The sequence below is a fragment of the Chiloscyllium plagiosum genome, chromosome 10, assembly GCF_004010195.1.
Source record: "Chiloscyllium plagiosum isolate BGI_BamShark_2017 chromosome 10, ASM401019v2, whole genome shotgun sequence".
Classification (NCBI taxonomy): domain Eukaryota; kingdom Metazoa; phylum Chordata; class Chondrichthyes; order Orectolobiformes; family Hemiscylliidae; genus Chiloscyllium; species Chiloscyllium plagiosum.
Genome location: NC_057719.1, coordinates 15554687 through 15579760, shown reverse-complemented (window position 1 = coordinate 15579760; position 25074 = coordinate 15554687). Strand labels below are relative to the sequence as shown.

Genomic DNA, 25074 nt, shown 5'->3' with positions numbered 1-25074 from the left:
TCCAAAACAGGGGGTCGACTTTTACATGAGATTGACTTTTTCTTGAGTATGTGCAAAATATACTAACTTCTTCAGATTCATGCACGAGGACACCTTCCCCCCACTATCTTTCTGCAGTCTTTCTCTATTTAAATAAATATTCAGCTTCTGTATTCTTCCTGCCAATCTACATAACCTCACACTTTCTCAAAATATACTCCATCTGTTAAATTTTTGCCCACTCACTTCATTTGACTATATCCCTCTGTACACACTTTGTGTCATCACGACTTACATTGCCTGCAATTTTTATACTATCTGCAAACTTGGCAATATTTCTTTTCCCTCATCCAAGTCATTAATATATATTGTAAATATATATGGCACAAGCATTGATCCCTGCGGCACACCACTAGGTTACAGGTTGCCATTCTGAAAATGCCCCCTTATCGCAATTGTCTACCTTTTACCTTCTATCAGTTAGCTAATCCTCTATCCATGCTACCCAAACATCACAGGCCCTTATCTTATTAAGTAACCACATGTGCAATACCTTGTCAAAAACCTTTTGTAAATTCAAATATATTACATTTCCTGGGTCCCCTTTAAATATCCTGCTGAAATTCCTCATATCTGGAAAGATTCTTGTAAATCTCTTCTATACTCTCTCCAATGCTTTTACATTCTTCCTAAAGTGCAAGGGCCAGAACTGTACACAATATACCATCAGAGGCCAAAATCGTGCCTTGTACATATTCTCCTAGCTCTTGTGTTCCATGTTGCTGTTAATAAAGCCTAAGATAATGAAGGCTTTATTAACTGCTCTCTCTTAGCCTGTCTTGCCACTTTTAATGGATTATACATGTATACACCCAGGTAGTGCACCACCTTAAAGTTGTTTTACATTGTTTCTCCAGGTTCTTTCAATCAGCATTTTCTGATCATTTCTTTTCTCAGATTCCCAAACAGTTTTTGGAAGTTGCGGAAGTGACACTTCGAGAATTTTTTAACGCAATCTACTCTGGAAAAGACTCGGACCCCTCCTGGAAAAAAAACATTTATAAGGTGATCTGTAAACTGGACAGTGAGGTCCCTGAGATATTTAATTCGCAGGGGAGTCTGCAAGACATCCTGTACAATTAGAACTGTGGGCTGCACCAGCTTCTGGGTTTGAGGGATTCGGCTTGGGGGGACAACATTCTGCAACAATGCACATTTTGATGTTTGGGGGCAATTGGAGCCAATCAGGACTGAGGTTCATAGGTTTTTGTCACAGTATCAAGGGATTTGAACTAAAACAGCTAATGGAGTTGAGACGCATGTTAGCCACAATCTAATTGGAAGACAAAAGGGCCTGAATGGCCGATGTTTAAAGTTTAAAAAAAACTGTTTTGGATTTCTTCTCACATCCAAGCCACCTTCCATATTGACAAGAGGACTATATCAGTAGAATTTCCTCTTGTTATACGAGCTAAAGATTTCTGGTTGTGAAAATAGTTCAGTGGACTCAAGCACTGATGTGTGAATAATCCAGAGAATGGAAGGTCATCATTTTCATTCCACTATATTCCCAATTGGAGTTCTGCTGAGCAAGAACGGACATGTTTGAGGGGGAAAGAAATTCAATGGGGATCTCACAATCAGCTAAGGAGGGTGTCCAGGAGTCTTGAAGCAGGTGCTATCGATTAAACGCTGTGGCTAAAAGCACTAGGAGTGTAGAAAGGGGGACATCCATGCACAGCAGGAGGAAGGCTGAAATTACTTGCCCCTTTCATCAAAGGGCAGGTGAGGTCTTATGGCTCAATGAGTATTGTCCCTGTCTCTGAGCCAGAGCTCCAGGTTCAATTCCATGGAAAGAACATTCATGATTCAGTTGACAGGGGGATAATCTGTCCAAATTTATCCATCCATTCCTGAAGGAGAAAAATCTGTGCGAAATTTGAAAAAGAAATCTGATGATATGTAGAATTCTGCTGCAAATATTAATATTTTTGTCAAAATGTAGAAAATTGAGAGAAGCAGGACAAATGGATGGAAAGATCAGACACTAAGTCCTGAAATAAAGCACTGTCTCCCACTGTGTTACTCCCATCCATAGCATGATGACAAGATATAGAGCTGGTCAGGGAGAAGACTTGACCAACTTGTTCTTGACCAACTTCTTGAAGAAATTGGTTGAATCTCCTGATACTCTGCATCATGAATGGTAGGAAACTAACGAAAATAGCGAACTGCTCACACTGGATTTTCTGATCTGAGTTGGCTGCCCTGCTTACTCTCAGATAATCCAATGTAATGAATTCAGAAGGAACAGGAATATGGCTGGGGTGAGGACAAAATTAAATATGTCTATTTAAATAATAAATTATGTAATAAAATCTAGCATGCAAAAGAAACTGTTCTCAAACACAGTGCATCATTAGTTCCATTGAAATAATACTGCATATTTTTAAAAGTTCATTCACATGATGTGAGCTTTGCTGGCGAAGACAGCATTATTTCCCATCCCTAATTATTGCTAAGAGTCAACCACATTGCTGTGGGTCTGGAGTCATATGTAGGCCAGACCAAATAAAGATGGCAGGTTTCTTTCTCCAAAGGGCATTAGCAAAACAGAATGAGTTTTCCACACAATCAACAATGGTCATTATTAGAAACTTATTTTCAGATTTTTATTGAATTAAAATTCAGCTATTTGCCATAGCAGGATTCAAACCCAAATCCCTCAGAATATTACCTAGGTCTCTGGATTAATAGTCGAGTGTTAGTACCATTAGGCACTCACCTCCAGTAATTCCTGATTGCCATTTAAGTTGATTTTGGTTATTTTTGCAGGACAGCAAGAGTTCATTATTGTATTTAATGGCCGACTAGATACTTTAATTTCAGACAGAACACTGCACATAGGGAACCATTTCAGATTGTCGCTTGTGTGATATCACATGAGGGGTTAATGGTCAGTAGTGTCATTATCATTTATTGCATGTTCACTTAGCCTTTAAAATATCTCAGCTGCACTTTTGCTACATTACAAAGATTTTCTTTGTATATTTTGTCAAAATTTTAAATTCATTCCTTATTACATAGAATGTTATAGCACAGTGCAGGCCATTTGGCCCTACAGGTCTATTTCAGTTTCAACATTGACAGTCATGCCTTTGGCCACCTCAGACCAACGGTCTGGAACTTCCTTCCAAATAAAACTCATACTTTGGTTTAGGTTGGATGTAATTCACCACAGATTTATCACAAACATTTATTTTTTGTTTTACAAGCTATTATTGCTTCACTTTCAGAAGCTGATGGTTGTATGTAAATTGTATTTTAAAATTGTGAGGCCTCCCCCATCCCCAAATGAGAACTTCATGTTGTACATTTATTTTCTGGGATTTGCAAGGCCAGCATTTTTCTGTCCAACCTTGAGTGACCTGATAGAGTCATAGAGATATACAGCACGGAAGTAGACCCTTCGGTCCAACTCGTTCATGCTAACCAGATTAATCTGGTCCCAAACTAATTTCAGGGACTGTTAAGAATCAACCACATATCTGTGGATCTGAAATCGTAGCTGGCCACACAAGGTATGGATGGCAGATTTCCAACACCTACCAAGTACATTAGTGATCAAATGGGTTTTTCACAGTTATCATTATGTTCCAGTTTTATTAATGCCACAATGGGAAATCAACCGCACCCCCCCACCCCAAACCAGAGTATTGACTTCGACCTCTGGATAACTAACCTAGTGACAGTACTGTGATCAAGGTTTGTGCAAAGATTTGTAGCTCGGGTGCCGTTGTCATTGCTGTGGGTATGTTCACCGAGCTGGGAAGGTGACTTGCAGATGTTTCGTCTCCTGTCTCTTTGGACCCTCCTGTGAAGCGCTGCTGTACTGTCTCTTCTGGAATTTATTTAGTTCCATTTCTCCTGCTTCTGGTTATTCGTTGTGGTGGCTGGTATATTGGGTCCAGGTCAACGTGCTTATTGAAACAGTCTGTGGATGAGTGCCATGCTTCTAGGAATTCTCTAGCTGTCCTGTATTTAGCTTGTCCTATGATCGTTGTGTTGTCCCAGTCGAATTTGTAGTTCCTGTCATCTGTGTGTATGGCTACTAGGGACAGCTGTTTGTGACGTTTAGTGGCTCATTGGTATTCGTGGATACGGATTGCTAGTTGTCTGCCTGTGTGCCCTATATAGTTTGTGTGTGCAGTCTTTGCATGGAATCTTGTAAATTACATTAGTGTTGCACATAAAGGGTATAGGGTCTTCTGCCCTGGTGAGTTGTTGTTCGAATGTGGCTGTCGGTTTATGGGCTATCATGAATCCCAGTGGTCTGAGAAATCTGGCTGCATATATTTGGTTGTTGAATGTGAAGTGTGTCGTCAAGCACAGGTCTAGTAGTTTGGTATGCAGTCCTTGTTGCACTTCCCCGACCGCTGGAATTCATGACAGTCAATAAACCGATAGCCACCCTCAGACAACTCACCAGGACAAAAGACCCTATACCCATCACGTGCAAGACTCCATGCGAAGACCGCACGAAACACTATATAGGGCAAAGAGGCAGACAACTAGCAATCTGCATTCACAAACACCAACAAACCACTAAACGCCACTGTCCCTAGTAGCCATACTCACAGATGACAAGGACCACAGATTCGACTGGGACAACACAATGATCATAGGACAAGCTAAACATAAGACAACCAGAGAATTCCTAGAAGGATGACACTCATCCAAGGACTCCACCAACAAACACACAGACCTTGACCCAATATACTGGCCACTACAACGAACACTACAACACTTCACAGGAGGGTCCAAAGCACTGAAGACGTCACCTAGACAGGACCCGAAATGTCAGCAAATCAATTTCCCAGCTCGGCGAACATATCCACAACCACAACATTACTATAATGCCACCATATCCGCTAGCTGTCATTTCACACTGGGAACAACTACCTAAATTCCTTAAGTTTTAGGAAGTCAAGGATGATGGGATTCTAAAATTAACTGCTTGGTAATTCAGAGCTAAACATTGTTAAAAAGAAACATGACGTCAAAGGTACTCATCAAGACTGATACACAAGTAACCTAAACTTAGAAAGGGAATATCAATTTATACAACATGAAAAGATAAAGCTGATTGGTTTGGATCATGGTGTGGTGATGCAATATAAATTGTTAATCTTAGTTAGCTGTTTAAACTCAGACTAGGCAGGTATAATTAATATTATAGAAAGTCATAAATATCTAATCATGATTATTTGTACCTGGCTGCAGGTTATTGATGTACTTATTTTTTATATGTGCATTAAATACCAATGTAACACTCCATTTCCTAAATGCTTGCAATTTATAAGTTGTTGTTTTATATTTTTTAAACTGCCTTAAGCGAATTTACTTACTTGCAGATAGTGAGACACCATACAGATGAATTTGTAGTACCAAGCAAAATTAAAATAAATTTAACCAAACTCATCATTTTGTCCTTGCTTACTGTTGGGAGACATTATCATTGATTATCTGAATTGGTCCAGGTTAATGAATTCCTATGGCTCAGTTTGTACGATCTTAATCATAGAATCCCAGCAGTGTGGAAAGAGGCCAATCAGCTCATCAAGTCTGGACGATCCCACCCAGATCTATCGATTTCTGGCTTGAACATGCATTGTGAGAAGAAGCTTTTTCATATGATGAGTGGTTTGGGTCTGGAGTCACTGCCTGGAAGAATGGTGGAGGCATCTTCAATTGAAAAATTCTAGAGGGCAGCACATTGGAATAGAAAGATTGTGCAAGGTCGCAGAGAAATGGTGGGAGAAATGGATATGAAGTCGCGATGCACATTTGGAGAGCTGGTACAGACATGATGAGCCAAATGGCATTCTTCAGCAGTAGAATAATTCTTTGATTCTGTGCTCTAGCCATTATTTGTCCCTCAATCACAAAAACTTATCTAGTCAATATCCATTTGGTATTGTTGCAAGCTTGCATACTTTAAAGCCTTCATTCCATTTCAAAGCTGCGGTCTTTTTGTTTGTAACTCTGTATCATACCATTTGGTGTATCACTGACCCATTGTGATTCTGTTGTTTAATTACAAAGATTACAGGCAGCAACTTCGAAAGATCAGCAAAATCACCTGGAGTGACATTTCCTTCTTTTAGAAATAGTGACTGCATAAATCAAGGTTGTGTTCATCTGGATTTTACCACACATGGCTCATTTTATTTCCCAATATAGCCCGTGTTAAAGAAAGCACAATAGGTGCATACTTCTCTGGCACTGAAGTATCAAATAGGCAAATTCTAGTGAAATGTCCATGTTCTCATTCTCTTAGCAACACTTGCAGGTTGTTGTGATTGTGCAATTCTTTTATCTTTAATTTTTGAGCTCTTTGGAATATTACGTCCATGTTTTTATTTAATTCCAAATAGCGAGCATTACCAGATCCAGTAAAGCCATGAGCCAAACAGAGTTTTGCCAGCAACGTGGATAAAATCCCTGTGTTCCACCCCTTATTAGTTCCTTAACTCTAACTGAAGACCAAGACTTCTATTGGATCAATGTAAATTTACAGTCCATACAATATTCATATTTTAGTTTCACTAAATTTGATAGTTTATGCTAAACTTTAGGTCTTTTGCCTTCACAGAGAATCAGTTCTCATACAAATGGGAAACTTCCTCAAGGGTTAAATGTATACTGATAAAGAGCTATAACTTTTGTCAACATCAGTTGCAGTTGTGTTTGCATAGTGTTGTATAATTTAGAGAATGAGTATTTCTGTGTATTCACATAATACATTATCCAAAAGGACATAAGTGCTCTCCAGCCAATGCATTACTTTTCAAAGTGTGGTCGCTCTTGAAGTGTAGGAAGACACAACCAATTTTTGGGTTTCACAAGCAGTCATGAGTGAAAGGGTTAAAACACTGTTTTAGAGTGGATCAATGTTAATAGAAAGTGAAGCTGAAGGATGCTTCAAATTTTCTCTTTCAAACACGGCTATTCCTTATTCCCTTTCACCTCAGAGTACAAACATCACTTCAATGCCTCATTTACAAGCCCGTGCAGCATTGCGTTTTGAACCCATGACCACCCAATTCCAGCGGAAGAGTGTCCCATGGAGTCAAGGATAACACATTGGTTTAAAACAAATTTGTAATCACTTTTTTGAAGAGCATCCAAACTCCTCCAGGTAGTCTTGTGTTTAGTTTTTTTGGATCAGAGCTAAATGGATTGATTTAATTTTTTAAAATAAAAAACAAGGTGAATGGATTTTTTTTATCTGTTGGGTGTGGCAATCTGCATTTCCTGTTTACAAAGTCAAATTAGCCTTAGCTCTCCATCATTATCCTGTATGCTCCAAACGTAAGCTCTTTCTGCAATGGATGATAAATATCTAAATTCAATAATACTGCAAAGCAGCACGTTATTATAGATAAACATCGAGATACACGGAACAAATTATATCACAGTGGCAGTACTCTTTAGCACTTTCCATCTCTGATGTGGATGAGTATGAAAAGGAAAAGGTGAATTTGTGAAATAAAATGAAGAATGCAAAGACTGAACAAAAATAATTTGGGACTGATGGACCACTAACAGCACAGAAACAGAATCCAGAGAGAGAGAAAGAGAGAGAGACAGAAAAATCGATGCAAAAACCTCAGTAAATAATTGATGTACATCATGCTAAAGTTAGACTCTGCAGTTTGAAGTGAAATATTAAGTTATTAAAAGGGAAAAAGCTGAAAGCTGAGGATGAAGGGGAAGACTGTTCCAGCAGTTGCCTTTCTAATGATACAAATTAATTTGTCTTGAAGAGAAGGATGTATTTCTGCTTTAATCCATTTATTTTACAGATGGTGAGGAAAAATTTAACAATACAATGATTTAATTTAAGAATAAAGCACTTCATTTCCCTCATCCAAACCATTCTACCGAATCACTTGAAAAAAATGACAACAATGCCTTTGTTATAAATGTGCCAAATGTATATCAACAACTCCAATAATTGGTTATAAAGCTTGAACCTTTGCAATGACTGCCTTAATTATAAAGTTGTCTTCCAATTAGGTGAGTTACCTAATTGGATTTATATAAATTAAGGAATTAGTTTTGTTTTTCCATGTGGATGAGAACAGAAAAGCTTCAATTGTGAACTGTGGTGGTAAAAACCAACACTTTTTGGATACAGAACTGGCTGAAAGGTAGAAGACAGAGGGTGGTGGTGGAGGGTTGTTTTTCAGACTGGAGACCTGTGCCCAGTAGAGTGCCACAAGGATTGGTGCTGGGTCCTCTACTTTTTGTAATGTATATAAATGATTTGGATGCGAGCATAAAAGGTACAGTTAGTGAGTTTGCAGATGACACCAAAATTGGAGGTGTAGTGGACAGCGAAGAAGGTTACCTCAGATTACAACAGGATCTTGACCAGATGGGCAAATGGGGCGAGAAGTGGCAGATGGAGTTTAATTCAGATAAATGTGAGGTGCTGCATTTTGGGAAAGCAAATCTTAGCAGGACTTACACACTTAATAGTAAGGTCCTAGGGAGTGTTGCTGAACAAAGAGACCTTGGAGTGCACATTCATAGCTCCTTGAAAGTGGAGTTGCAGGTAGTATAATGACGAAGGCATTTGGTATGCTTTCTTTTATTGGTCAGAGTATTGAGTACAGGAGTTGGGAGGTCATGTTGCGGCTGTACAGGACATTGGATAGGCCACGGTTGGAATATTGCGTGCAATTCTGGTCTCTTTCCTATCGGAAAGAAGTTGTGAAACTTGAAAGGGTTCAGAAAAGATTTACAAGGATGTTGCCAGGGTTGGAGGATTTGAGCTATAGGGAGAGGCTGAACAAGCTGGGGCTGTTTTCCCTGGAGCGTCGGAGGCTCCCGTTATATCCTTCCTGTAGCATTTGTATCCTGGAACATTAAGCTGCCAGTCCTGCCCATCCCTGAGCCATGTTTCTGTAATTGCTATGATATCCCAGTCCCATGTTCCTAACCATGCCCTGAGTTCATCTGCCTTCCCTGTTAGGCCCCTTGCTTTGAAATAAATGCAGTTTAATGTATTAGTTCTACCTTGTCCCTGCCTGCCCTGACTGTTTGACTCACGTATGTACCAGTCTCAGATTGATCTCTTTCCTCACTATCTCCCTGGGTCCCACCCCCTCACCTTACTAGTTTAAATCCTCCCGAACAGCTCTTGCAAATCTCCCTGCCAGTAAATTAGTCCCCTTCCAATTTAGGTGCAAACCGTCCTTCTTGTACAGGTCATGTCTACCCCAAAAGAGATTCTAATGGTCCAAAAATGTGAATCCTTCTCCCATACACCAGCTACTCAGCCATGCATTCATCTGCTCTATCCTCCTATTTCTGCCCTCACTAGCTCGTAGCACTGGAGAGTAATCCAGATATTACTACTCTCGAGGACCTCCTTTTTGAATTCCTGTCTAACTCTCTGTAATCTCCTTTTAGAATCTCAACCTTTTCCCTTCCTATGTCGTTGGTTCCAATGTGGACAATGACCTCTTGCTGGCCCCTCTCCCCTTGAGAACATTCTGCACCCTGTTTGAGACATTCTTGATCCTGGCACCAGGAAAGCAACACACCATCCTGATTTTTCGCTGCTGGCCACAGAAACGTCTGTCTGAACCTCAGACTGGGCAGTCCCCTAACACAATTGATCTCTTGGAACCAGACATACCCCTCGTTGCATTAGAGCTAGTCTGAATACCAGAAACTTGGCTGTTCATGCTACGTTCCCCTGAGAATCCATCACCCCCTATATTTTCCAAAACAGCATACTTGTTTGAAATAGGTATAGCCACAGAAGGCTTCTGTACTAGCTGCCTACCTCTCTTACCTTTCCTGGAGTTACCCCATTATGTGACTGTATCTGAGACTTTCCCCCCTTTCTATAACTGCCATCCATACTGTTGCTGTTACAAATTCCTCATTGCTTTTAACTGTCTCTCCAACCGATCCATTTGATCTGATAAGATTCACAACCAACAACATTTATTGCAGATATAATCTGCAGTAACCCTTAAACTCTTTTTAAACTCCCACATCTGACAAGAAGTACATAATGCTCCTTCACAATCTACAGACCCAGAAAATAATACCATCTTATTCCTCTACAAAACACTATCTCAGGTTAAATTAATAGTTATGGCTTATGTTTTAAGTTTAATCAAGAGACATATCTCAAAAAACATATAATCAAGAAAGAACCCACATTACTCACTGCTGCAGACTTTCTGTGGGTCACACTTAAAAACAGTACACTTATCTGCTCTGTGGTGTGAACTTCACCCAAACAGTTCCTCCAAGATCAGTTGTGAATTTCGCTGTTTGTTAACTCTCCCAGACGCACTCCGATGTCCAGCGATATATGAATTCAAACAGCAAAGGCAATAACTGTGCAGGTTCACTGCTGTGTCAGTTTCTTTCTCTTTCTCTCCTGCACTGACCTCATCATGCGCTTCCTGTGTTTGTTCTTCTCCCTTTTAAAACTGCTGTTGTTTTGACTTTGTTTTTCAAAGTTCCAAAATAATGCAACAACATATAAAACAGTAATTGCTGCTCCTTATATTCAAGGAAATCACCTCCAGCACCTAAAATACCTCAACAAAGGAGCAGCTGTTACAGCCAGAAATTTTTCACATGGAATCAAGGGTTATGGGGATAAGACAGATACAGGATAGTGATTGTGGATGATCAGCCATGATCATAATGAATGGTGGTGCTGGCTTGAAGGGCCGAATGGCCTACTCCTGCACCTATTGTCAATTATATAGCATTTCATAGACATAATATAAATCAGAGAAAACAGGAGCGAGAATAGGTCATTCAGCTCATCGATCCTGCTCCATCATTCAACATGCTCACAGCTGACCCTCTATCTCCACCCCATACTTCAGCTTTTCCTCCATACCCCTTCAGAACTTTATTCCCTGGAAACCTTTCTAATTAGTTTTTAAATTTTATTCCGTGACTGTGCTTCCATAGCCTTCTGCAACAGAGAATTCCACAGGTTTACCACCAGCTGAGTGTACAAATTCTTCCTTGTCTCGGTCCAAAATGGACTCTATATCCTAAGACTGTGATCTTTATTCTGGAGCCTTGGCCATGGGAAACATCATTCCTGTATCCAGTCAGTCCAACTCCATCAGAAGTTTGCATGTTTCCATGATACCACCTTTCATTCCTTTAAACTCCAATGAGCACAGGCCCCGGCAACCCAAGATATCCTCATATGACAAACTGCCATCTCAAATTTCAGTCTGGTGTACCATCACTGCACTCTGTCTATAGCAACTTACATATTTTCATTGGTAAGGAAACTGCACACAAAACTGTAGGTTTGCCCTCACTCAGGCCCTGCACAGCTGCAGTATGACTTCCTTGCTCCTGTGCATAAAGTACCTTGCAATGAGAAAGCATTTGCTTTTCAAACTGCTTGCTTCTTTGCATGTTTGCTTTCAGTAACTGCTGTACAAGGATATGCAGGTTATTTTGTACATCAACATTTCCCAGTCTATCACCATTCAGATAATACTCTGCCATTCTGTTCTTCCTATTGAAGTGGACTTCATATTTATCCACATTCGTCCATTCACTCAATTTGTCTAAGTCGCTTTGAAGGCTATTTACTTCATCCTCCCCATTCACAATCTCACCAAATTTTGTGTCATTAGAAAACCTGACAATATTATTTCTGACTCCTTTAGCCAAATCACTGACAGATGTTGGGAATAGTTGTTGCTCAAGCACTGAATTCTTTGGCACCCCATTTCTGACCACCTTCCACTCTGAAAAAGGCCCATTTATTCCTAATCTGTTTGCCTTCTGCTAATCAATTCTCAATCTATAGTCTTATATTACCACCAATACCATGTGCTTTGATTTTGTACGCCACCCTCTTTTTCAAAAACTTGCTGAAAATCTAAATGCTTCATATCCACTGATTCTCCCTAATCTATTCTACTAGTTCTGTTTTCAAAAAAAAACTTCAGGAGGTTTCTAAAACCATAATTTCCTTTCCGTGTAATCACAGTGATAGAATCAAAGTGTCTTGTTATCACATCTTTTAAAATATATTCTAGCAATTTCCCTAACACTGATAATAGGTTAACTGGCTTATAATTCTTTGCTTACTGCTTTCCTTCTTTTTAAAAAATAGTGGGGCTTCATTTCCCAGCCTCCAAATGCTGGGGCTGTTTCAGAATTTGCAGCTTTGGAAGATGATAATGATTGCATCTATTATTGCAGCACCTCACATTTATCTAAATTAAATACCAATCTGCCACTCCTCGGCCCACTGGCCCATCTGATCAAGATCCCATTGGACTCTGAGGTAACCTTCTTCGCTGTCCACTACACCTCCAATTTTGGTGTCATCTGCAACTTTACTAACCATACCTCCTATGTTCACACTCAAATCATTTACAGAAATGACAAAAAGCAGTGGACCCAGCACTGATCCTTGTGGAACACCCAGGTGACAGTCTCTACCATCGGGGAGAAGGTACAGAAGTCTGAACACACGCACCAGCTGGTTTCATTACAGTTTCTACCCTACTGTTGTTAGAATATTGAATGGATTCACAATCACTTAACATTCGCCTGTACCTGTGTTTTTGTTTTTGCCGCTGTTTACCTATTACTTACTTAACTATGTGATCTGCCTGAATTGCTCGCAAGACAAAGCTTTACACTGTGCCTCGGTACACATGACAATAAATTCAATAATTTTTTGACATTTTTAAACATTTGTTTTGTGCTGTAATTCTACTTGTTGATTGCCCTTGTTTCTTCTGCCTTCCACTTTTACTTTCTACTTTTCTACCTTTAGTTGCCACCTTTGCTTCTCTTATTATGGCCTCCCCCACTTAGGATCCTACCCCCTCCCACTCTAGTTTAAACACTGCACAACAATATTTGTGAACACCCCTGCTAGGGTATTGGCCCAGTCCTGCTGGGGGGCAACTTGTCCAGCTTATTCAGGTCCCATCTTCCCCAGATTCAGTGCGTTTTCATCAAGAATTTAAATCGTTCCCTCCTGTATCATCCATCCAGGCACACATTTGACCGGTCAATTTTCCCATTCCTAATCTTGCTAGCACATGGCACTGGGAGTAATCCTGAGATTACCACCTTTGATTACTGGAAGATTACTTTCTTAATTTATTTCCTAGTTCCCTATATTCTGCTTGCAGGGCCTCAGCTTATACACAAGCCATTGGTACTGATGTAGACACAATCTCTGACTGTTATCCCTCCCTCTTCACAGTGTCTTACAGCTGCTCAGTGACATCCTTGACTTTAACACCATTGAGTCATGAAATCACAGATCACATACTGCTGTCGCATCTGCACAATCCCCTTACGATAGATCATTTTCTGCACACATACTGTTTTTTTCTATCCCCACCATGCAGCTGAATCATTCTCAGTGGATTTAGCTCTTATTGCATCCTGCTGAGACACCATTATTCTCAGTAATAACTAAATGGGGAATCTGCTATTGAGGAAGCTGGCCCATCAGGATCTTCAAAGTTTGTGAGAAGATTTGTAGCTCGGGTGCTCGTTGCTGTGGTTCTGTTCGCCGAGCTGGAAGTTTTTGTTGCAAACGTTTCGTCCCCTGTCTAGGTGACATCCTCAGTGCTTGGGAGCCTCCTGTGAAGCGCTTCTGTGGTGTTTCCTCCGGCATTTATAGTGGCCTGTCCCTGCCGCTTCCGGTTGTCAGTTTCAGCTGTCCGCTGTAGTGGCCGATATATTGGGTCCAGGTCGATGTGTTCGTTGATGGAGTTTGTGGATGAGCGCCATGCTTCTAGGAATTCCCTGGCTGTTCTGTGTTTGGCTTGCCCTATAATGATAGTGTTGTCCCAGTCGAATTCATGTTGCTTATCGTCTGCGTGTGTGGCTACTAGGGATAGCTGGTCATGTCGTTTCGTGGCTAGTTGGTGTTCATGGATGCGGATCGTTAGCTGTCTTCCTGTTTGTCCTATATAGTGTTTTGTGCAGTCCTTGCATCAGGATCTGTTATATTACCTGCCTAATGTTCTCCTCTGACCGGCAGACAACCATTTCCTTTCTGTCTTTACGTGTGGTGTCACCCTCTCGCTATACTTGCCACCCACTAAGGTGCCTTGCAAATACACAACAACGTCTCCCAACTACCGCTCCAACTCCAAAACACAGAATTCCCATAGCTGCAGCTTGAGACACTTCCTATACATGCAGTATTCCAGACAGGAGAAGAGTCCTTGACTTCCCACATTTCACAGGAAGGGTATTTCAGCTGCCCTTTGATCGTTTACCCATAAATTAGACACTTTACATTATTTCATTGACTTTAACTAATATTAAATATATACCTTATCTGGCTCATGTTCCTTAAATACTCTTAATCTAAACTAAAGACCAATTTGGGACTGTTCTCATTGGAGAGAGGAGGTTTTCAAAATCATGAGCAGGCTGGACAGAATAGACTGGGAAAAAAGTGTTCACGCACAGAAAAAGAACAAGAAGAAACGTGTAGATTAAAAGCGATCTGCAAAAGGAAAAAAGATGAAATGAAGAAAAGCGTTTTTACTCAGTGAATAATTAAGGTACGGAATGCACTGCCTGGAAATGTGGTGGAGGCAGGTTCAATTGCGGTGTTAAAGAGGGCATTGGATGATTAATTGGATGTAAATAATTTGCAAGGGCATTAGGATAAAGGAGGACATTGGCAAAAGGTAATGATGCTCATTTAACAAGCTGCTGCAAGCATGGTGGGCTGAATGGCTTCTTTCTGTGCCATAACACTTCTGTCATTCTGTTACTTTAAAGATTGGGTTGCAGATGTATTCACTTGATCTTACCTGTTCAAGGCTGTCACTTGTTTTGTGCTGGCTTCTGTTCCCACTTGATGAGCTTATGTTTTCCCTGTGATGTTACTTTTGAATGTTTTCAAAATTCAGCCCTCTTGTCCAGCTTTTCAACTCCTGGTTTCCCTGAAGACAGAGAAAGGAAATGGAAAAGAGCACCTCCTAGTTTCCCTTCTCACCATACTCCTGTTTTACTAATCTTGCAGTGTTAACACCCTACATCAAAGCACTCTTTGACAAAGCACTTAACCTCTCTTCTTTATCAATATGATATCAACTCATATAGGGAAATAATATGGTGGATAACTAAAAGCTTGGCCACAGTTGCAGGTTTTAATGAGCATGTTAAAGGAGCAAATCAAGATAGAGAGGCAGAGAAGTTAATGGAGTGAATACCAGAGTGGATGGCCAAGGCTTTTGAATATAACTGATGGTGGAATGTTTAAAATTGGGCATGCTTGGGTGAGTGGCTTAGAGGGAAACTTGCAGGTGGTGGTGCTGGCCTTGTCCTAGATAGAAGTGATCATGTTGTCTGAGGAGCCTTGGTGAATTTCTGCAGTGCATCTTGGTGATGGTACATTCTGCTGCTACAGAGCATCAGTGTGGAAGGAACAGATGTTTGTAGACGTGATGTCAATCAAGCGGGCTACTTTGTCCTGGATGTTGTCAAGCTTCCTCGAGTGCTGTAGGAGCTGCACTCATCTAGGCAAGTGGGGAGTATTCCATCACACACCTAACTAATGTCTCTCATGTAAAAGATGAAGACCCCTGCATCAAGACAAGACTTGGGAGCAACTAAAATGCAGGAAGGACAACTGCTCAGTTCATTTGCTTTGACAGCATTAACAAAAATGGAATGACACACTGCTCAGATTAAGCAAGAATGTCTGCCATTGCCTTTGTTTCTGAACACTTTTACCATTACTCGCTGGAAGACACAAATTAACAATTGAGTCTGACTACAAGGTACTTCAAAGGATTTCTCACTTTCTGCTCCAAAGCTTCTGCAAAGCATGTCACCCCAGTTGCAGAGATATCATCTGTTTGTGACATGCAAGCAAAGGAAACAGATGTACATTTCCTCCCTAACCGCCATCCAAGGCACTAAAGGAGCCTTCCACATCCATCAAAGTTTTACCTGCACATCCACTAATATCATTTATTGCATCCATTGCTCCCGATGCGGTCTCCTCTACATTGGGGAGACTGGACGCCTCCTAGCAGAGCGCTTTAGGGAACATCTCCGGGACACCCGCACCAATCAACCACACCGCCCTGTGGCCCAACATTTCAACTCCCCCTCCCACTCTGCCGAGGACATGGAGGTCCTGGACCTCCTTCACCGCCACTCCCTCACCACCAGATGCCTGGAGGAAGAATGCCTCATCTTCCACCTCGGAACACTTCAACCCCAGGGCATCAATGTGGACTTCAACAGTTTCCTCATTTCCCCTTCCCCCACCTCACCCTAGTTCCAAACTTCCAGCTCAGCACTGTCCCCAAGACTTGTCCTACCTGCCTATCTTCTTTTCCACTTATCCACTCCACCCTCCTCCCTGACATATCACCTTCATCCCCTCCCCCACTCACCTATTGTACTCCCTTCTACTTTCTCCCCACCCCCAACCTCCTCTAGCTTATCTCTCCACGCTTCAGGCTCTCTGCCTTTATTCCTGATGAAGGGCTTTTGCCCGAAATGTTGATTTTGCTGCTCCTCGGATGCTGCCTGAACTGCTGTGCTCTTCCAGCACCACTAATCCAAAATCTGGTTTCCAGCATCTGCAGTCATTGTTTTTACCTTGGTGACATGGTGTCAAGCTCAGCATTCCCAGTGAAGAAACTGGGGAATGCTCTTCTGAGTTGAGGATTACACAAAAATAGGAGGAAAGGCAAGTAAGTGGTGAGGATGACACAAATGTTCTTTAGAAGGATACTGACAAGTTAATTTCTCAAGGCTGAGGCAGATGGATTTTTAATCAATAAAGGAATCAAGGATTATGGGGAAAATACAGAAGGGTGGAGTTGGGGATTATCAGATCAGCCATAATCTCATTGAATGGTAGAGCAGTCTTTATGGTATGAATGGTCTATTCTGTTCCTCTGTCTTATGTTCTTAAGGCAATGAAAATTGAAAAGAATAACAAACTGCCAATGCATGAGAACAATTGTGTGCATTGTGGGTAAGTCATGTAAATATAAATAGTAATGCACGTAGAGTGTTTTGGAGATGGGGGAGATGTTTCGAGGTAGAAAAGCAATAATGTATTAATATAGGCATCCATCTCACAGCTAATTCAACAAAGGCACAAACAAGCCAGACTACCATCATGGGAACTTGTAACACTAATTTTGTAATAAGTTTGAAGTAAGAGAAAGTAGAAACAAAATATTAACAGATCATAAACTATTGGATTTCTTTTTGAGACTACTTGGTTATTTGAATTGCAAATATGTGAAACAATGAGAATGAGAAAGAGCACATTTAACGTCACATCTTTATGATCTGAGCAGCAGGCAGTCTAATCCATATGAATGTATTTTTTGTGCTGCTCAATGAATGAGAATGACTCATTTCTGTGAACTGGTTGGGCGAAACAACAAACATACATTGTGTGGTCCAGCCACTGCATGATCAAGTCAAGAAAACAGAAATAGAGCACGTTGGAGAGACAAAGCAAGTTGGAGAAAAAAAAACAGTTAACATTTCCAGTCCAGTGACCCTTCATCAGAACTGACAATAGCTAGGAAAGTGTGGTATTTACATTGATGCTGAGGTGAGGGGCTTGCAGTGAATAGAGTATATGGAAAGCAACCCAGAAAAAAGACGGAAAGAAAGGGGATAAGCAAATTAAGAGACAGCTGATGATGAGCTGAGAGAGAGAGAGAGAGAGAGAAAGCTAAATGGCTCCTGCCAAATGCCTCATACCACTTGGCTTAAAGAATGATACAAACAGGTGACTGATTTAGGGAGAGGCAATACCATGTGGGGAACTAGATACAAAATTCATAGGTCCTAATTTTTGGGTGTGGGGCTTCAACCCTTGAACCCCTTGGAAAAAAGATAAAGGATACATGAAAGTTGTGTCACCCCTGCGTTTCCTTCATAGCAGCATGTCCATAAGTGTCTCCTGAACTGCATCTCCTGCCCATGGATTCTACTTCACAGATGATGTCCTCTGTACACCAGAACAGACTGAGGGGCAGTGCAAAGAAACCATGTGCTTTAGGAAACTTCATCATTAAATTACAAAGTCCTTTTATGAGGCATAAGACTGAAATGGGGGCAATGCACAGTGCTCAGGTGTTCAATATCCAGATTGTGACCCTGACAACTGAGCAAGACTGCTGGGAAAATGTTGCTTGGCTGGTTAAAGTAAGTGATTGCCTCTGCACTGCACACCTGTCTGACACAGCACATCACCCACCTCTCACACTGCTCAATGCAGTATATTTCCTCCATCGCTTTTTCAGCTATGCACTCTACCTATCAAATCTGAACCGCAATACCCTTTAGACTACGCTTCACACACACAAACCTTCTGATCATGGCAGGTGCACACAGTCCTGCATCCACAAACCTGTGTGATGTGCACTAGCACCTCACACTTCCACCCACGAGCTCTGACTCACTTTGCACAAATGTTAGAAGCTAGAATCAGGATCTGGATCTGGCCAGGCACAAATGAGCTTCTGCCAGGACAGGGGAGTAAGTCAGTTTATGTCTCAAGGCCAAGATCACAGACTAATTCTACTGCAGGAGGCCTCACAATGTGGAGGAGGAGAAAGTGAGGACTGCAGATGCTGAAGGTTAGAGTCAAAAAGTGTGATGCTGGAAAAGCACAGCCAGTCAGGCAGCATCAGAGGAGCAGGAGAGTCGACATTTCGAGCATAAGCACTTCATTAGAAATGCATTCTGAAGTGGCCTCAGATCTCAGGAGGAAATGCATAGTTACTTATCATTACTACGTTGTGGAGAATGTAGTCCACCACCACTATCATGGACCTTTTGAGAATGCACTGCAAGGAACACACAAAGTGATCTAAACAGTTAAGCAGCTGCTTCAGGAGATTGATGATTTGCTCCATGTTACTGCAATTGGTTCCATGTCTTTTATTAGAAGCACTTTGACCTTGTGAACTGGGAAAACAGAAGAGAGATATGTGTAATGTCTAAATCTCTTATATTGTTATTTGGAGGCCTGAGTGGGAATCATTCATTGTTGCAGGATACAAACCCAGTTGGTGCCAGAATAACAGACATTCATTGAGATTAATGTCTGATGTAGTCACACGTGAACTGCATATTAGCAGAGTGTTATAGAACATAGAACAATACAGCACAGAATAGGCCCTTCGGCCCTCAATGTTGCACCGACCTGTGAACTATTCTCAACTTGTCCCCCTACACCATCCCACCATCATCTATCTGCTTATCCAAGGATTGTTTAAATCTCCCTAATGTGGCTGAGTTACCTACATTGGCAGGTCGGGCATTCCACACCCTTACCAATCTCTGAGTAAAGAACCTGCCTCTGACATCTGTCTTAAATCTATCACCGCTTAATTTGTAGTTATGCCCCCTCTTACAAGCTGACGTCATCATCCTAGGAAACAGACTTTCACTGTCTACCCTATCTAGTCCTCTGATCATCTTGTATGTCTCTATCAAATCCTCTCTGAGCCTTCTTCTTTTCAATGAGAACAGACTGAAGTCTCTTAGCCTTTCCTCATAAGACGTTCCCTCCAGACCAGGCAACATCCTGGTAAATCTCCTCTGCACCTTTTCCAATGCTTCCACATCCTTCCCGAAATATAATGACCAGAACTGAACACAATATTCCAAGTGTGGCTGCACCAGTGTTTTGTATAGTTGCAGCATGATATTGCGGTTCTGGAACACAATCCCTCTACCAATGAAACCTAACATACCGTATGCCTTCTTAACAGCACTATCAACCTGGGTGGCAACTTTCAGGGATCCACGTACATGGACTCCAAGATCCCTCTGCACATCCACACTACCAAGAATCTTTCCATTGACCCACTACTCTGCCTTCCTGTTATTCTTCCCAAAGTGCATTACCTCACATTTAGTTGCATTGAACTCCATTTGCCGTCTCTCAGCCCAATTCTGCAGTTTATCCAAGTCCTCCTGCAACCTGTAACATTCTTCCAAATTGTCCACTACTCCACCGACTTTAGTGACATCTGCAAATTTACTAATCCACCCACCTATGCCTGTGTCTTTTTTAAAAATGACGAACAGCAGTGGTCCCAAAACAGATCGTTGTGGCATGTTACTCGTAACCGGACTCCAGGCTGAATATTTTCCATCAACCACCACTCACTGCCTTCTTTCAGAAAGCCAGTTTCTAATCCAAACTGCTAAATCACCCTCAATTCCATGCCTTTGCGTTTTCTCCAACAGCCTACCATGTGGAACCTTATCAAAGGCTTTACTGAAGTCCATGTATACCACGTCAACTGCCCTACCCACATCTACATGCTTAGTCACCTTCTCAAAAAACTCAATGAGGTTTGTGAGGCACGACCTGCCCTTGACGAAACCGTGTTGACTATCTGAAATCAAATTGTTGCTTGCTAGATGATTATAAATCTTATCTCTTATAATCCTTTCCGAAACGTTTCCTACAACAGAAGTAAGGCTCACTGGTCTATAATTACCTGGGTCATATCTACTGCCCTTCTTGAACAAGGGCACAACATTTGCAATCCTCCAGTCCTCTGGTACTAAACCTGCAGAAAATGACGACTCAAATATCAAAGGCAAAGGCTCTGCTATCTCCTCCCTAGCTTCCCAGAGAATACTCAGATAAATCCCATCTGGCCAAGGGGACTTGTCTACTTTCACTCCTTCTAGAATTGAGAACACCTGTTTGTAACTAATCTCGATCCTTTCTAGTCTAATATCTCATACCTCATGCTTCTCCTCTACAATATTCTCCTTTTCCTGAGTCAAAACCAATAAGAGATGTTTGTTTAGCACCTCTCCGATCTCCACAGGGTCCACACTCAACTTCCCACTTCTGTCTTTGACTGGCCCTATTCCTACTCTAATCATCCTTTTATTCCTCACCTACCTATTGAAAGCTTTAGAGTTCTCCTTAATTCTATTTGCTAAAGACTGCTCATGTCCTCTCTTTGCTCTTCTTAACTCTCTCTTTAAATCCTTCCTAGCTAATCTGTAACTCTCCATTGCCTCATCAACACATAAGCCCTCTTCTTCTTCTTAACAAGAGATGCAATTTCTGTAGTAAACCACAGTTCTCTTATTTTATCACTTCTTCCCTGCCTGACAGGGACATACCTATCAAAGACACGCAATATTTGTTCCTTAAACCAGCTCCACATTTCCATTGTCTGCATCCCCATTCTATGCATCCTAATTCTTGCCTCATCACATTATAATTGCTCTTGCTCCATCGATTACTCTTGACCTGTGGCATGTACCTATCCCTTTCCATCGCTAAACTAAACATAACTGAATTATGTGGTGCTGGAAAAACACAGCAGGCCAGGCAGCAGCTAAGGAGCAAGAGAATCAACGTTTCTGGCAAAAGCCCTTCTTCAGGAATGGGGGGGGGTTGCAGTGAGAGAGGGACTCACTGAGATCCTTGTAGAGGGAGGAGGAGAGCTTCTTCAAGGTAGGCATCCTTGCAAGAGGATTTGCAGTAGGTTAAGATCAACTAGGAGAAAAGTGAGGACTGCAGATGCTGGAGACCAGAGTTGATAAAGGGCTTATGCCCGAAACGTCGATTCTCCTGCTCCTTGGACGCTGCCTGGCATGCTGTGTTTTTCCAGCACCACATTTTTCAACTCTGGTCTCCAGCATCTGCAGTCCTCACTTTGCTCAAAATTGAATTATGGTCACTCTCTCCAAAGTGCTCACCTACAACTAAATCAAACACCTGGCCTGGTTCATTACCATGAACCAGATCCAGTGTGGCCTCCCCTCTTGTTGGCCCTTCGACATACTGTGTCAGGAAACCCTCCTGTACACATTGGACAAAACCTGATTCATCCGACATGCTAGAGTTATAGCATTTCCAGTCAATGTTGGGAAAGTTAAAGTCCCCCATAATGACTACCCTGTTCCTTTCACTCCTACCCAGAATAATTTTGCTAATCCTCTCTTCCACCTCCCTGGAACTCTGCGGAGGCCTATAAAAAACTCCAAGCAGTGTGACCTCTCCTCTCCTGTTTCTAACCTCAGCCCACACTACCTCAGTAGACAAGTCCTCATCAAAAGTTCTCTCAGCCACCGTTATACTATCCTTGACTAACGAGGCCACGTCTCCCCCTCTTTTACCGCCTTGCCTGTTCTTAATGAAAGATCTAAACCCTGGAACCTGCAACATCCATTCCTCACCCTGCTCTATCCATGTCTCTGAAATGGCCACAACATTGAAGTCCCAGGTACCTATCCATACTGCAAGCTCACCTACCTTATTTCAGATACTTCTAGCATTGAAGTAGGAGAAAGTGGGGTCTGCAGATGCTGGAGATCAAAGTTGAAACTTTATTGCTGGAACAGCACAGCAGGTCAGGCAGCATCCAGGGAACAGGAGATTCGACGTTTCGGGCACAGGCCCTTCCTAATTTGGATTCTTTGCATGTTTGGCAGAAACTAGTCTGTGCAGGTACAGGAACACATGCACAACCTTACTCTATTATGTATCTACATCTTCCAATGCTTCATCCAGTGGCCTGGCACAAGAAGCAGCAGCAATGCTTCCAATTTTGTTGAGAAATTCTCAGCAAAGGTCTACCATTCCCCTCCTCTAACTTTATTTCAGCAAGTGAGGAATGGTGAACATTTCAAGAAATATTGAAATCTCTTAACATTGTACTGAGAAGTTGAAACTCAACAGGATATATCTGCAACTAAATGAGAATAGTTTAAGAGTAGTATTAAAATTAAGAGACATTCAAGAACACTAAGAAGAATTATAATCCTGAGAACAGGCTGATTTTTAGAATAAACCACTTAAAAATTGATAAAGAGGGAGAAAGATAGAATGAGAGTAAAGTGGTAAGAAATAAAAGCAGTTATGACATTTTCGCAGGTATGTAAATAAAGGGCAGTCGGGGGAAAAGCAAACCTAGTTCCCTTAAAGGTAGTGACAGGAGAAATTATAATGGGGGTGATGACAGAAATCAAACAAATGTTTTGTAGTTGTCTACAGTTAAAAGGTCAGAAATAGGAAGTGTCCGAAGAATTTAAAGTAATTTACATAATCAAAGAAAAATGTATAACAAAAGTTTTGAACCTATATCTGAGGCTTTGGAATGAGGTTGCTGCAGAGGTTGTGGAAGTAATGGTTTGGATCCTTCAGAATTTCTTAGATTCTGAAATGGTAACAATGAGTTAATGTACCCATCCAAGAAAGGAGGAAACAAAAAGAACAGGGCGATAAAGAACAATTTAATCATGTGGAAATGGTGGAATGCATTTTGTGAAAACGTCTTTCTCAGGGCATTGAGGGTGACCCACACTTGTCACCCTTCCCTAAACGCCCTTGTGTAGGTTAAGTGCTGTAATGGAGTAAGTTCCAGAGGTTTGACCTGATGCAAGTGATGGAACAGAAATATAGTTCCAAGACAGGATGGTGTGGGACTTGGAAAGGAACTTGCAAGCTTTGGTATTCCCATGCAGCTGCACCCCTTGTTCGTTAAGATGGTAGAGGTTGAAACTTTATTGCTGGAACAGCACAGCAGGTCAGGCAGCATCCAGGGAACAGGAGATTCGACGTTTCGGGCACAGGCCCTTCTTCAGGAATGAGCAGAGAGTGTTCAGCAGGAGATGATAAAAGGTAGGGAGGAGGGACTTGGAGGAGGGGCTTTTCAGCAGGAGAAGATAAAAGGTAGGGAGGAGGGACTTGGAGGAGGGGCATTGAAGTAGACACACTTCAAACCAGCTTGCTGCCTGCCAGCACACTTCTGTGACTGTGAAATCCTGTCCCTGTCCTCCCTACTCTCATCCTCCTGTGCACTGCAACTACACCTCAGGTTCACATCTCCTTGCTGAGCTAGTTTAAACCTACCCCTGTAGTGGTGGTATTGCTCCCTATTGAAGTGGAGGGACTTGCAGGTAAAATGAAACTTGACTGGAAAAATTAAAACATGAAGTTAGAATCACAAAATAATTGAATATTACAACGGAGAAGAAGACATTTGATCAATTATGTTTATGTTGGCACTTTTGAAGTGGAATACAAATAGTTCAAATTTACTCACGTCTTCTTAATTTTCTCAAACTGTACTCTCCTTCAAATATTTATTCAATTCCTTTTTGAAGTCTATTATTGACAGACAATAACATCCTATTGGAGATTGCATTCCAAATTTTAAACTCTCGTTATGTGACAGAGGGCATAGCCTCGGGTAGCAACAACATAGACAAGTGCTTCAGAAAAACTGGAGTTGAGAGTGGTAGTTTGCGTGTATTAATGAGTCAGGAGTGGCTTTTTTGAGACAGGGTTGATGCCAATCACTTTGAAATGGAAAGCGAGCAATTACATGATAAAAAGGAAAAGATCCAAATAATAATGTTCAGTCTGGAAAGTAGATGTTTGGGAGGGGATGTTAAAGTGCTTTGTGAGGTACGTAGGTACATACATACAGTGAAGAAAGTAGATCCAGAATACTACTTTAATAGTATGAATAGTATACGAAGATTAAGGTTTAAAATAATAATTAACTAATTCATTGGGATACTCAATTTACACAAGATATTCAAAGAACTTTGTAAAACGAACAAGGGGTAGGACTTATACAGATAATGGTAGTGTCCTAGGTGAGAGGAGAAAAATTTAAAAGTGACCTGAGGGGCAATGTTTTCACACAGAGTGTGGCGCACATATGGAATAACTCTCAGACGAAGTGGTAGATGCAGGCACAGCTACAATATTTAAAAGACATTTGTACAGGTACATGAATAGGAAAGGTTTGTTTCCATGCTGTATGATTCTGTGACTCTAAACAATTGGAATAATGAATGAGAGGACTGTCGCATCTTTCTAAATTAATGAAATATGATGGGCTGAATGTTGTTCCTCAGATATACCTGTTATGGACTACAGATTCCATTCATTTGGAGAAGCACACACAAGAACCTGTAAACTCCAGACTTCAGACTATAATTGAATGAAGTACACTCACTTTACAACCTTGTCACTGCAAGATCAAT

General features: G+C 41.3%; 1 protein-coding gene across 4 annotated transcripts in view; it reads left to right on the top strand.

The window, feature by feature from the left end:
• The window catches only part of LOC122553399 (prospero homeobox protein 1-like), a 67662-nt gene extending 63842 nt beyond the window's left edge, over positions 1 to 3820 (top strand). For all 4 annotated transcript variants that reach the window (XM_043697117.1, XM_043697116.1, XM_043697119.1 and 1 more), the window contains exon 5: positions 937 to 3820. In XM_043697117.1, the coding sequence (XP_043553052.1) occupies positions 937 to 1122 (186 nt within the window). In that variant the 3' untranslated portion in view covers positions 1123 to 3820. The remainder of the gene's footprint in view (positions 1 to 936) is intronic.
• The last annotated feature ends 21254 nt before the right edge of the window (positions 3821 to 25074 follow it).